The sequence below is a fragment of the Eutrema salsugineum genome, unplaced genomic scaffold (assembly GCF_000478725.1).
Source record: "Eutrema salsugineum unplaced genomic scaffold, Eutsalg1_0 scaffold_1, whole genome shotgun sequence".
Lineage (NCBI taxonomy): Eukaryota > Viridiplantae > Streptophyta > Magnoliopsida > Brassicales > Brassicaceae > Eutrema > Eutrema salsugineum.
In genome coordinates this window covers 13,966,075-13,980,103 of record NW_006256909.1, presented here as the reverse complement: position 1 = coordinate 13,980,103, position 14,029 = coordinate 13,966,075, and the positions used below count along the sequence as shown (strand labels likewise).

At 34.3% G+C, this 14,029-nt stretch overlaps 4 protein-coding genes across 4 annotated transcripts; 2 read left to right on the top strand and 2 right to left on the bottom strand.

Annotated features, from left to right (window-relative positions):
• Positions 1–208: 208 nt before the first annotated feature.
• Positions 209–1,032, top strand: LOC18029349. Its single transcript, XM_006414651.2, has one exon. The coding sequence runs from the start codon at positions 247–249 to the stop codon at positions 847–849; it is 603 nt and encodes a 200-aa protein (XP_006414714.1). The 5' UTR covers positions 209–246; the 3' UTR covers positions 850–1,032.
• Positions 1,033–1,359: 327 nt separating this feature from the next.
• On the bottom strand, positions 1,360–3,184 carry LOC18029348 (chromatin modification-related protein MEAF6). The gene is made up of 6 exons (XM_006414650.2): positions 2,897–3,184; positions 2,671–2,771; positions 2,325–2,394; positions 1,906–1,933; positions 1,765–1,819; positions 1,360–1,680 (listed from the first exon to the last, which is right to left on the bottom strand). Exons 1-6 carry the CDS (start codon positions 2,999–3,001, stop codon positions 1,548–1,550), a joined length of 492 nt encoding a protein of 163 aa, XP_006414713.1. The 5' UTR covers positions 3,002–3,184; the 3' UTR covers positions 1,360–1,547.
• Positions 3,185–3,878: 694 nt separating this feature from the next.
• Positions 3,879–5,128, bottom strand: LOC18029347. The gene is made up of 5 exons (XM_006414649.1): positions 4,870–5,128; positions 4,694–4,779; positions 4,277–4,438; positions 4,130–4,190; positions 3,879–4,042 (listed from the first exon to the last, which is right to left on the bottom strand). The coding sequence occupies exons 1-5, from the start codon at positions 5,126–5,128 to the stop codon at positions 3,879–3,881; spliced, it is 732 nt and encodes a 243-aa protein (XP_006414712.1).
• A 3,098-nt stretch (positions 5,129–8,226) lies between these two features.
• LOC112082019 lies at positions 8,227–9,207 on the top strand. The gene has a single exon (XM_024149107.1). The coding sequence runs from the start codon at positions 8,227–8,229 to the stop codon at positions 9,205–9,207; it is 981 nt and encodes a 326-aa protein (XP_024004875.1).
• The last annotated feature ends 4,822 nt before the right edge of the window (positions 9,208–14,029 follow it).

Below are 14,029 nucleotides of genomic sequence, written 5' to 3'. Positions count from 1 at the left end.
TTTATATGAAAATATACTAACATCCTGAAGATGTGCAAATATGCCCTTTTTCGCCAGAATCTAAGTTTTTATTTACTAAGAGAACCAACTTTTTGTTCCCTACTTTTTACCCAAAAGCAATGGCGTTCTAGTAATTTAATCCAAAAATGAAGGGCTAGAACCAACATATAAACCACTCTTGACAATAATACACACTTCTTGGCCCAACACAACACAAAACAAGAAGAAAGAAAACAAGTCTTGAAAATGGTTTCGTTGCGGCAAAAGAAGAAGCAAAATCCAGCAAAGCGAGCATGGAAAAGCTTCACAAACATGGTCAGATCCAAGTTCAGAGACATCGAGATCGCTGCATCGGTCAGAGAATCAACGGCTCGTGTCCTCCGATTCCTCTCTCACCGACTCATCGTGCCTTTCAGAACAAGGTACCTCGAAAACACTAGCTATACAGACAAATACTACATCCGAAGCAATCAAACTTCTCAGCGGTTTCTCAACTTCTTCTCTCGACGTCCTCTCGCCAAAACAAAGCGTCGTCACAATGAATACGGTGACAGTTACTCTCAATTCTATCAATATCAAAGCCAATCACGCATCGAGGAGAGTAGCAGGAGTGAGAAAAACGAGAAAGCTGTGGGAAGAAAAGAGGAGACAAGAGGAGAAGAAGATGAGGGGATGCCGGAAATCGCTGATTCGATGGAAGATGCTTGGAAGAGAGTGGTGGCTGCGTCTCCTCATTTGAGGGTTGACGAGAGAGCCGACGAGTTCATCTACAAGTTTAGAGAAAGTATGAAGATGGAGAAGGAGAGGTCTTTTCTTGAGTTCCAAGAAAGGTTAAAACGAAGTGCTTGAATTCTTGATTGATCAATCATGGATTCATGTGTGTTCTTAAATCTTAGTTGTTCGTCTTTTGATTTTTTTTTTTTTGATGAACTTTTGCTTTCTTCTGCTCCTTTCTTCTTTCTTAAAATTTGGAAAATTCTAAGTGTTAACGAAAAAAAATACATTTTTATTTTTCTTGATATAATGTGAATACATATGGCTTACCACTCTAAAACTCATTAATGTAAAAACATTTTTATTCTTCTTGTTCTTCTAATTCTTCTATTATTACTTCAATACAAACATGTCTGTTTTCGTGTCAAACTTTATGTAATTGTTGGCAAAAGGTGATTTTTATTATATTAATACAAAGATGCAAAAAGGGAAAGAACAACTAAGTTGGACCCAGAAGAGCAAATTCTATTTTAAGCTTCCATTACAAATGATGAATCATGGTGATGCATGCCAACCAATTCCACTCTTCACATTCCTATAACTGCTTTCTCTCATCCAGCAATGAATTAAAAATGGGCTATGGACTCTCAAGACTAATGTTTTCCAAGAACTATTTGATAAAACTCTCATTCCAACTTCACATTAATTGAGATGATACAAAGCTGCAATAGTAGTTCCTAGATCTAATTTTGTTCTGTTCTCGGATGCAAATAAAAATTTACAACCTGATTAGTTTCTTACTGTTTCAGGTACCAAACAGAAAAAAAAAAGTCTTAGATGAGTGAACCGGGTGTGTACAAACTCATATCCGGATCATCTTCGTCGTCATAATCTGGTTCTGTAGATGGTCTACTTCTCTTTGCCTCTCTTGCCACTGCTTGTCCTCTCCCTTTCTTCGGTTTTCCCCTGTAATTGAACCACAATGGTCAAACCAAAAACATGTAATCCGATACAGACATGTTATGTATGAACAAGGTCAAAGAAACTAACTGTCCCGTGGATAATCCACCCTTGGATCTCCCTGGCCCCAATTCAGCTCGTCCATCTATAATATCAAGAGATAAAATGTGTGAGAAACTGATCTGTCATTAGGAAGAGTGAATTCTGCGTAGTTGTAGTTGCATTGTTTACCTTCTCTTCCAACACCAAGTTCTTCAGCCTGAATACATATCAGGAAGATCAACATACCAGTCTATAAACTTCGGTTTATTGTAAGCATCAACTTGAAAAGAAAAAACGAAAAACAAAACCTTTTCCACTACTTAAGCCAACCAATTCTGACTAAAGAAAATAGAGTGATAAATTAACAAAAGACAGGCCTTTCACATCTAGATTGTTCAGCTTTTAACGCTAGTTTGAATCTGCTAGAGATGTTAGCTATGTGGTAACTGACCATATCTTATGAAATACTCTATCCTCAAGCCAAACTCTATATACGAAACATCAGCTCTTTTGGCGGTGATTCTATTGCCAACCAACGCAAGAAAGCAAAAAAAAAAAAAACGTATTTGAATACGAGAGATTGTAATAAAGATTGTATAAAAACATACAGCCGGTGACGTGACTGAGGACAATGAGAAGACTCTGTCTTCAGGTTGAAACTTCCTTGACCTCTTAGCACTACAAAATGGGATCATATCAAAGTCAATCAATCAATCACTCCACACAATGCTAAACCCTGAGAAGCTTATACATTTATCGTGAAAGGAACAGCAATCAATTAGCAATAATCAGTGCTACACAGAACAAATTTTGAGTCTATACTGAGAAATTTGTCTATTGATACATATTTCACTTAGAAATGATGATCAACAAGTGTTTGAAGCTGCAAACAGAACATTTTCGAGTTTCAATTTTTCCTCTACAAAGCGAGAGAAGAAGAAGAGAACGAGAGACCTAGCAGAACTTTTCGAAGAAGACAGGAACCCTTCAAAGCCCTTCAACGCATTTCCTATATGACTCGATTCTTGAAGATAGCTTGTCTCCAATTCATAAACCTAAGGATACAAAGAACCTTAAGATTTTTCTCTCCAGTACGGGCACTAAGTCATGATTTCTCTATGAAATCGACAAATTCCAAGTTTCGAATTTACATTGCTCGAGAGACCTTTTGAACCCTAACCTGTTTCTCGATGCTCCGTAACTCTTGCCGGAGCTTCTCTCGCTTGTTCAAAAGAGAAGTGAGCATCGCACCAGGATCCGCCGAACTTTTTTGCCCTAAGGACATTCCGGTGGATTTTTTTCCCCCAAATCAATCAGCTTTTGCCCAATCCGGAGATGGGTTTTCGATAAAATTCGACGCCGGACCTGATTTGAGTCGATTATGACGGAGATGATTGTGTGGGGATACCACCAATTGGGGATTTTTAACGGTTAACGTCGGGTTCCAATGTTTCTTGGGGAAATTCAATCTCGCGAAATTGGACGTTTTTTTCTTTAAGTGTATTACGTTTTTTATTTTAATCCTTTTTTAGGAAATCCCATCGTGAATTATATATTTTTCAGTAAACTTACTTAAAATAAAATAAAATTTCGAGAATATGTATATATATTTTTTTCTTAGAGAATGAATTGCAGGTATTTTTAATCGATACACAATTTTTTTATGAAAAAAAAAACCTTTTTAAGAAATTATTATCTATTAAAACATTTTCCTAAAATTCGTTTTTTTTGTTTCGACTCCTAAAATTCGTTTAAATATGGAGGAATAGCAGAAGAAGAAGAGGTGTTGTTCGGTGATGCGATTAATATTCTGCTTCAAAGCAAGGATAAAGTTTTGAACAATTTATCAGAACATGAACAAACTTGAAGCGTATATCTTGATAAATTCGGTCCAAGACATTTCTTGATCCGAAAACAATTTATTACAAGTTCTATACGACAATAGACGTATTTTTAATAGTGAATTATTTTTTATAATGAAATATTTTGAGATAGATTCTTTTTCTTAACGCTTTGCTACACCCTTATAAACATTTGAAAGCATAAAACAAATGATGAAAACAACAAAGATTCAACTTTATTATTCGAAAGAAATAGACTTTTTATTTAATGTGTTCCATAAAGAACATACTTATTGCAAAAACTAAACTTCAGCAAACAGATCACGCAAGATAAGAGACAATCTTTGAAACTTTGCTGTAGAAACTCCAATCGGGATGAGAAGAATCAATCATTGACTGACCAAAAGAATGCTCTTTTATATATGCCTGAACATCCGATGCATTCGCCAGATCATCCAAGTAAGCACAGAATTTTCTTTCTGGATCTAACAGAATCAAACCAAACCAATCATAACCAAAAATGATTGCTAAAGGTAAAGAGATAAACATGGAATATTCAACTGATGTCATACCAAGAAGATCATCTTTTTTATCATTAGCATCATAACTGAATGGGAACAAACCAGTATGATCCTGCATGCATGGGGAAATTAAAGATCAATAAAAGTTGGAAGAATTAAACGATTAAAAGCGCCACTAAAGAAATTCAAGTATTTTACAGGATTAAGAAGAGCTTTGTATGGCTCTTCATCAATGAAGATGGTGTTTGAAGCAGAGAACCCTTGAAAGCACTTGAACACTTTAGAGAGATCCTTGAAGAACATAGGTTTAGCACCGTTCTCTAGTGTCTTAAATCCACTGTCCGTACACTTTTCTTGATCCTATATATCAGAAAGTTTATATCATAAATACACACGCACACATATACATTGATACATATATATATAGATATATATATATATAATAAGTCTTACCCAAACAAAAAGAAGCTTTTCTTTGAGATCTTTGAGAACGATGTTTAGAACTGTATCAACATTTCTCCTACCAATCAAAGCCATGAAATCAAACCAACGTAATATATTTGAATATGCCAAAAATAAATAACATGTTTCCAAAATAGATGAAAATGAAGAGACTAACTCGCAAGCAGAGGACCAAATCCCAACTTCGTATCTCTCAAGACAGAACTTCATAAACTCTTCAGCAAATGGCCTCTTATACACTAAACAACAAAACAAACATAATTAAGCTAATGATATAAGAACATGAAAATTAGTAAATCATTGTAATAAAAATAAGAATGAAATATTACCAAGATTTGGCCCACATGAAGCATCTGGCGTACGGTTCTTAGGCTTTTTACACATATTTTTTATATGAACTCTGTGTAGAAGTAGACCATTCAGACTTAAGACCATTAGTTTCTTCTTCTGCTTCTTGGGTCCCAAAGTAAGCTTGTCCAATATCGTACTCAGGTCTGTCGTCTGCTCATCTGAAGCTGTGTCACCTGAGTGCTCATCGTCGCTGTCGTCGGATGCAATGATGATCTTCTTGTTCTTTTCTTCCGCCATTGGTATTCTGCTTATGATCGTCGATAGTAACAAGGTATATTTATATTAAAAGGGTTTAGTCATTAATTAAGGTGGTGGCGATTGGCGATTTAGCTTCACGAGGCGTTTTTCTTCATGTGACTCTTTGGATACTGATATTCTTCGATTTTCATATTTTTCTGTTCTTGAATATTCATTCATTAATGGGAAAAACAAACAAACTGGAAATTAAGTGAGTAACCATTAATAAACTTATATCCCCAACTATTAACGCGTCTAAAGAGAGAATTTATGATTATGTTTCTATGAATAATTATTAGTTTCTATTTTCTTTTTCGATGGTATAGTTTTCATTTAGTTTGATCAATTGTATAGTTTCCTTTTTCGATTATTATATGTGGACTATATTGAGATTAAAAACATACAGTAGTTAACACTTTGACAATGCTTCATGCTCTAAGTGCAAACTATAACTATTGATTCATGCTTGCTATATAAATTTTTTATATTTATTAAATTTTCGTGTGCGATCTAAAACTGGTAGATCCAGATATCAAAAGTCAATCTCATAAGCAATTTCATAAGAATAAACAAAGATTAATTAGGTGGGATCATGGGATGTCAAAATTGTAGAGACAAATGAAGTAAAGATAATAATATGACTTAACTTATTTTTTGGATAATTTTTTCATTTATTTTAACTATACCAAAACGTATCTCTAATGTGAAATTATAATTTCTTAAATAGATGTTAAGAGTTTTATTCTGTAAATGACAATCATATGATAAAAGCAAACGTTATTCACATTGAAACATAAGGCTGGGCAAAATATCCGTTATATTTGCTTCGATCCGTTATCCGTTTCGATTCGATCCGAAAAATCCGGATATCCGTAATTTTATGGAACAAAGCAAATATTAAAATTCAATATCCGTTAAAACGGAGCAAATCACAAATACTAAAAAAAATTAAGACGGATATCCGCTCCGCTTCGGTATAAATATATATGTATATATAGATAGATAATAATTCATATAAAATGTATAATTATTATATATAAATGTATAAAATTTTTGTGAGTTTTTTGTTTATAAATTTGATTATTATAAATATTAAAACTTAATAAGTTAACAAAAAATATTTTTTAAAAGAAAATATTATCATTTTTAGCTAAATTTTGATTTTTAAAAATTTTATTTTAAATATATTATTATTTAAATATTTTTATGGGGCGGATCGGATATCCGACAAATATTTAGATTTTTAGTGGATATCCGAAAAACGGATATCCGGATAGTTACGAAACGGATACAGATCGAAAACATGATTATCCGGACGGAGCGGAGCGGATCACGGATATCCTCAAAATCCAGGATATCCGCTCCGCCCAACCTTATTGAAACATATACAAATCCAACCTGGACCACCTCAAAATCGAAAACCTAAAGAAAAATGAAATTCTATGACTCTAATTAGTAATAAAAATATTTAAGTTTATATAAATTGTTCTATTGTTACCAATTGAAGGTAACATATTAATGTTTCTTTTGACTATTTAAAAATTAGAAAATATTTTATCAAAATTAATTAAAATTTAATTATTAAAACGCTAAAAACAAATCCAACAAAAGAAATATGCATGTATGTGTAGGTACTCACATAGTACAGTATTATAAATATTTTGAAAACGCATACTCATATGATCCGGAAAAAACAAACAAGTTTTTAAATGGTTTAAGAAAGGAGGAGAAGAACAAGAAGAAGATCGAGGAGAAGAAATGGTTTAAAAGGTTCAACAACAACAAAATGGTTTAGGTAAGAAGTTGTATAGATTTTTTAAATAGGTGCAAAACAGTAAAATTATTTTATCCTCGTCGTGCGTTCCACACGAGTCGTTTTCAAGAGCAATATTTTTTTTAGATGATACTTCTTTTTTTTTTGCTTAGACGATACACTTCACAAATTGTTATTTTATGTTGGATATGTTACAAAAGTCAGAAAAATCAGCAACTTACAAAGTCAAACATTGTAGCGATAGATGAAAACGTGAGTAAATTTGTAGAGTCCGCTTTCACTATTTATGCATAATAACTCAAACTTTTTACGTCTATATATACGAAGGAAATTCTTCGATTATAAACACACAAAAAAACATTTTCATTCTCAATAACATCCTCCTCTCTCTCTTACTCTCTCGCTCTCTCTTTTACGAGTATCCTGTTCTTTGCGGGTATAAATTTTTTGTTTTTTATTATATTTATCTATATAATAAATTATACATATTATTATAACACGTTATTAGCATGATAACTCTACGTTATAGCTAAATATATATTCATAATATATACACTACTATCATAGGCGGTATGTCGCTTGTATAACTATTTATTATTTTCAGTGGATGTTTAACACACCACTATTATTTAATATTATAATGAGCGGTTTGTCTCGCCTTGTTATCATTTTATTATTTTATATCATGGTTGCTAAATGCACCATAGTTATTTATTTTTATTAATATTACAATGGCCGACTGTGTCGCCTCGTAATTTAGTTACTAGATAAATGTGGATGACTATGTCACCATAATATTACTGTTAAATATATGTTTATATAATGGTTGTTATATAAGTAGGTTCTGCCACCTGTATATAAACCTTATGTCTAAAAATTAATAGGTTTAACTGATTGTTTATTAAAATATTCGGATTAATTTTTTTCTTCAATTATTTTCTCACCAACGGTCACAAAGAAAATCTTTCAAAATTTTTCACTTTTTCAAACGGCTATGAACAGTGTTTTTCAATCTATAAATATACTTATCCTTCATTCATTCATTTCACTCAAACATCATATCTTCCCTCAAATATTTTTCGGTTTTCATTCCATAAGAAAGATGATTCGTTTGTTATTGATTTTAAGCGCGATTGTAATTTTTGCTTCTATTTATGGTCTCTCCGCTGGAGAATTTACTCCCGAAGAGTATACCACAACTGTTATGTTACTTTTTTATGCAATATTCTTCTTTGTAATTGCTTTAGTTATTCATGTAAACGGTTCGTTTTAATGTAAAACATTATTATCTTACTAATAATATTTTTGCATTCATGTTTTAGAAATGGCAAACATTGAGAAGCTTAAGTTCCCGGCTCTCAGAATAACTGGAGCAAACTACATAGCATGGATCACCAATGCGGAACTTTATCTAGAGTCGAAAAAGTTAACCGACACCATAAAAGAAGAAAATGAATCGTCTGCCCATGATAAGGCAACAGCGATCATTTTCCTGAGGAAACATCTAGAAGAAAATGTGACGCACGACTATGCGCACATAAAAGATCCAGCAGAGCTCTGGCAAGCTCTTAAAGAAAGGTTTGACAACCAGAGGGAAATAGACCTCCCCCATGCTCTTGAAGAGTGGAAAAACTTGAGGTTTCAAGATTTTGAAAAGGTTGAGGATTATAATTTTGCTATTCTGAGAATTGTCTCACAACTGAAATATTGTGGTAAACCCGTCACCGATGCAGAAATGCTCGAAAAGACGTACCTTACATTTCATAAGGAACATCGTATCCTACAAGAAATGTATAGGAATCGTGGGTATACAAGATTCTCTGAATTGATTGTGACACTCATATTAGCAGAGAAGAATAATGAACTTCTCATCAGAAACCACAATTCTCGACCTACGGGAACCAAAGCATTTCCTGAAGCAAATGCGATGGTTATAGGAAAACCAGAAAGGAAAAGTCAAACCAATAAGGGTCGTGGCCGTCGATTTAATTGTGGACGAGGTAGGACTTACAACCCAAAAGGGAGGAACTCATACAAGTGGGTTCGGTCTGAACAAACTTCAAAGGGGAAAGAACCCCAAACGAATATCACCCAGAAGCGTGAGGATGTATGTTACAGATGCGGGTCCAAAGGACATTGGTCTCGTACCTGTCGAACCCCTCCACATCTTTGTAAGTTGTTCCAAGAGTCTGTCAAAGGCAAAGGGAAAGAAGTGAACCTCACGGAACACTTCGAGGGTACATCATACCTCGACTCCTCCGAATTTGCGGATGATTTCGACGAGACCGCTGTAGCGGATAACTGAATTGCTTGTAGTGAGACTACTGAATAGTCTCCGCTAATGCCATGTATAATTATTACATTTCTGTTTTGAAAGGAATAATGTTGAGTCTCTCAACAACCTATTGTATAATTATTACGTTTTCAGTTTTAAAATATATAGTGTTATTTTTACAACAATGTATAATTATTGTATGCTTTCCTATGAATGAAATTTATGTTTTCTTCATTAATTTTTATGTTAATTACAGAGATGGATCATATTAAAGATGGAACAACATCCAAGGAAAATGTTCGAGAAATCTGTATACCAGATAGTGGAACAACACACACTATCTTGAGAAAGAAAAAAATATTTCTCTAATTTGAAACCGACAAAGATTATTGTCAATACAATATCGGGTCCCGCAGACTTGATTGAAGGAACAGGTAAAGCCAACTTTACGTTGCCTAATGGAACAAAATTTTCCATCAATAATGCCTTGTATTCTCCAAATTCAAAAAGAAATTTGTTAAGTTTCAAAGACATATACCGTCAAGGATATGACACTCAGTCTGTAACTGAGAATGGAAAGAAGTATATGTATGTAACTTCTGATAACTTAGGCAAAAGACTTATATTGGAAAAGTTTCCAGAATTCCCTTCCGGTTTGCATCATACTTATATAGATGCAATAGAATCGCATCTCGTGACAAAACGAAATCCAGAAGATTTAACATTGTGGCATGATCGCCTCGGTCACCCAGGAACATCAATGATGCGAAAAATTATAGAAAGCTCACATGGTCATTCGATGAAAATCCAGGAGATACATCTGAGAAATAAAATGACATGTGCTGCATGTTCTCTTGGTAAATTGATTATAAGGCCATCGCCAACCAAAATTAATAATGAATCACCAAAGTTCCTTGAACGAATTCAAGGGGATATTTGTGGACCAATACATCCATCATGTGGACCATTCCATTATTTTATGGTATTAATTGATGCATCCAGCAGATGGTCACATGTTTGTCTATTATCATCTCGAAATATGGTATTTGCAAGATACTCAGATAATAAAACTGCGAGCTCAGTTTCCTGATTATCCCATTAAGAGTGTTAGATTAGACAACGCTGGTGAATTCACATCCCAAGCATTCAATGATTACTGTATGGTAATAGGAATTGAAGTTGAACATTCTGTGGCTCATGTCCATACACAAAATGGATTGGCTGAATCTAAGCGTCTGCAACTGATTGCAAGGCCATTGATTATGAAATCAAAACTCCCAACATATGTATGGGGGCATGCTATTTTGCATGCAGAAGCACTCATTCGGATAAGACCAAGTGCGTACCATAAGTACTCCACGTTACAATTAGCATTTGGTCGAGAACCAAATATTTCCCATCTAAGGATCTTTGGTTGTGCGGTTTACGTGCCTATAGCGCCACCGCAACGAACAAAGATGGGACCACAAAGACGGTTGGGAATATATATTGGATATGATTCTCCATCTATTATATGATACCTAGAACCACTGACTGGTGATGTTTTTACGGCACGATTTGCCGATTGTCACTTTGATGAGAAAGTATTCCCGGTTCTAGGGGGAGAAAATAAGGGTGTAGGAAAGGATATCAAATGGAGTGTACCATCTCTGTTACACCTTGATCCTCCCACTAAACAGTCAGAACTAGAAGTTCGACGAATTATGCATTTGCAGAGTATAGCAAACCAGCTACCTGATGCATTTGCAGATACCAAGACGGTTACTAAATCACATATACTAGCTGCAAATACTCCTGCTCGTATTGATATACCACAAGAACGTGGAAAAGCAGATGATACACGTGAGTCTAGAACACGCTTGAAGCGTGGTAGACCTGTCGGTTCTAAGAACAAAAATCCTAGAAAACGAAAGGAGACTGAAATGCATAATACTCCCAAAATAGCAGAAAGTATTTTGGAAGAAGCAAATCATGAAACTAATGATAATCCAGAGCCTCATGAACCTGAGAAAAATCATGAGATTTCCATAAACTACATCCATAATGGAAAGATATGGAATAGAAATGAGATGGATGATGTTGACGACGTTTTCTCATACCTAGTATCTAAGGAAATAGATGATGAAAATGAAGATCCAGAGCCAAGGTCTGTATACGAATGTCAAAAGAGGCAAGATTGGCTGAAATGGAAAGATGTTATACAAGTTGAGCTAGATTCTCTTAATAAACGAAATGTATTCGGACCAATTGTACTCACACCTGGAGATGTGAGGCCGGTTGGATACAAATGGGTTTTTCGTTCGGAAATGAAATGAGAAAAATGAGATTATGAGATACAAAGCTCGTCTTGTGGCACAAGGTTTTTCTCAAAGGCCTAGAATAGATTATGAGGAAACATATTCTCCCGTTATGGATGCAATCACATTTAGATTCTTGATGAGTCTAGCTGCTGTTGAAAATCTAGAGATGCGTCTCATGGATGTCGTTACAGCATATTTGTATGGAACATTAGATACAGATATCTATATGAGAATCCCCGACGGATTTAAGATGCCTGCAGCATTAAATTCTAAACCCAAAGAGTTATGTTCAATAAAATTACAAAGATCATTGTATGGGCTAAAACAATCTGGACGTATGTGGTACAATCGTCTCAGTGAACATTTAACAAAAGAAGGATATGTGAACAATCCTATATGCCCATGCGTTTTCATCAAGAAAACAACATCCGGATTTGTAATTATCGCGGTATATGTTGATGATCTCAATATTATTGGAACTCATGGGGAAATACAAAAGGCATCACATTGTTTAAAAGGAGAATTTGAGATGAAAGATCTCGGACAGACAAAGTATTGTCTTGGCTTACAAATTGAGCATTCTGAAAAGGGTATATTTGTGCATCAATCCACATATACGAAAAGAGTGTTAAAACGCTTTAATATGGATAAAGCAACTCCTTTAAGTACTCCTATGGTCGTTAGATCACTTAAGGTTGAAAATGATCTATTTCGACCACATGAGGAAAATGAAGAGATACTTGGTCCTGAAGTACCATACCTTAGTGCAATTGGAGCCCTTATGTACCTAGCCAATTGTACACGGCCTGACATATCATTTGCTGTTAATCTTCTGGCAAGATTCAGCTCGTCCCCTACACGAAGACATTGGAACGGAATCAAACATGTCTTTCGTTATCTCCAAGGGACTATTGATTTAGGTTTGCTCTATCCTAAAAATTCAAAAGGTCAAATGATTGGTTTTGCAGATGCAGGATATTTATCGGATCCACATAAAGCCCGATCACAAACAGGATATGTATTCACGATCGGAGGCACTGCTATATCTTGGCGTTCTCAGAAGCAGACGCTCGTGGCCACTTCTTTGAATCACGCTGAAATTATCGCGCTCCATGAAGCAAGCAGAGAATGTGTATGGCTGAGATCAATAAGTCAACATATCCAATCAAGCAGTGGAATTCACGTAAATATGGAACCAACTATCTTATATGAAGACAATGCTGCATGTGTTGCCCAGACAAAGGAATGTTATATCAAAAGTGATAGAACCAAACATATCCCTCCAAAGTTCTTCTCATACACTCAAGAGCTCGAGAAGAATAAAGAAATTGAAGTAAGATATGTCCGATCTTGCGAAAACGCAGCATACCTCTTCACAAAATCATTGCCGACCACTATGTTCCGAAAACATGTTCATAATATTGGAATGCGCCATCAACGAGACTTACAGAATGACATCTAGTCATTCGAGGGGGAGCTTACGTAGTTGTACTCTTTTTACCTTCCATGGGTTTTCCCACTGGGTTTTCCTGGAAAGGTTTTTAACGAGGCAACAAAGACAAAACGTAAAAGAAGAAATAGTAAATTCGGTCTCCAAGGGGGAGTGTTACAAAAGTCAGAAAAAGCAGCAACTTACAAAGTCAAACATTATGGTGATAGATGAAAAACGTGAGTAAATTTGTGGAGCCCGCCTTCACTATTTACGCATAGTAACTCAAACTTTTTAAGTCTATATATACAAAAGAAATTCTTCGATTGTAAACACACAAAAAAACATTTTCATTCTCAATCACATCCTCCTCTCTCTCTTACTCTCTCGCTTTCTCTTTTACGAGTATTCTGTTCTTTCCGGGTATAAATTTTTTTGTCTTTTATTATATTTATTTATATAATAAATTATACATATTATTATAACAGGGTATAAAATTTGAAGATGCGCTTGGAAACGACAAAATGACGTTACAATGTTCCAAGAGGTACAAAAAATTAAGTCTCCTTTATTCTTTCACTGTGACCACTGACTACAGTCTACAAGATGACTAGATAGACTGCTTTTAGTCGATGTTGATGTTTATACGATTTTGATGAGACCGGGTTCGATTATTCATTGGTGTCAAATTAGTGGCATGGATTTTATTTTATGTTTATGTTTTTATATGTTTTATATATTATTTTTTTAAAAATACAATGTGTCATGTTAGTTATCAATATTAGTGTTTTTATATAACAACAAATTTCTCTTAATTATTATTTTTATTAACTTTCTATTAATATTTCTATGTATATATATATATGTCTATTAACTTCTAGATTTATGATTCACGTGTTGCGCGGAATTTTGTTGTTTAAACTGTTAATTCATCATATTTGTTTTTTTATTTTTTTTATTAGACTCATTCTTCAATTTTATATTATCATTGTTTGTTAGTTTCATTTTTGTTCTCCTTTCTAATTTTCAACATTTTTGTTTTTGTATTTTTTGAAATTCCTCTTTATCAGCTTTGTGTTATTCTTCCTCATTTTTTTTACCTTTCTTTTTTCTTCATCTTCAT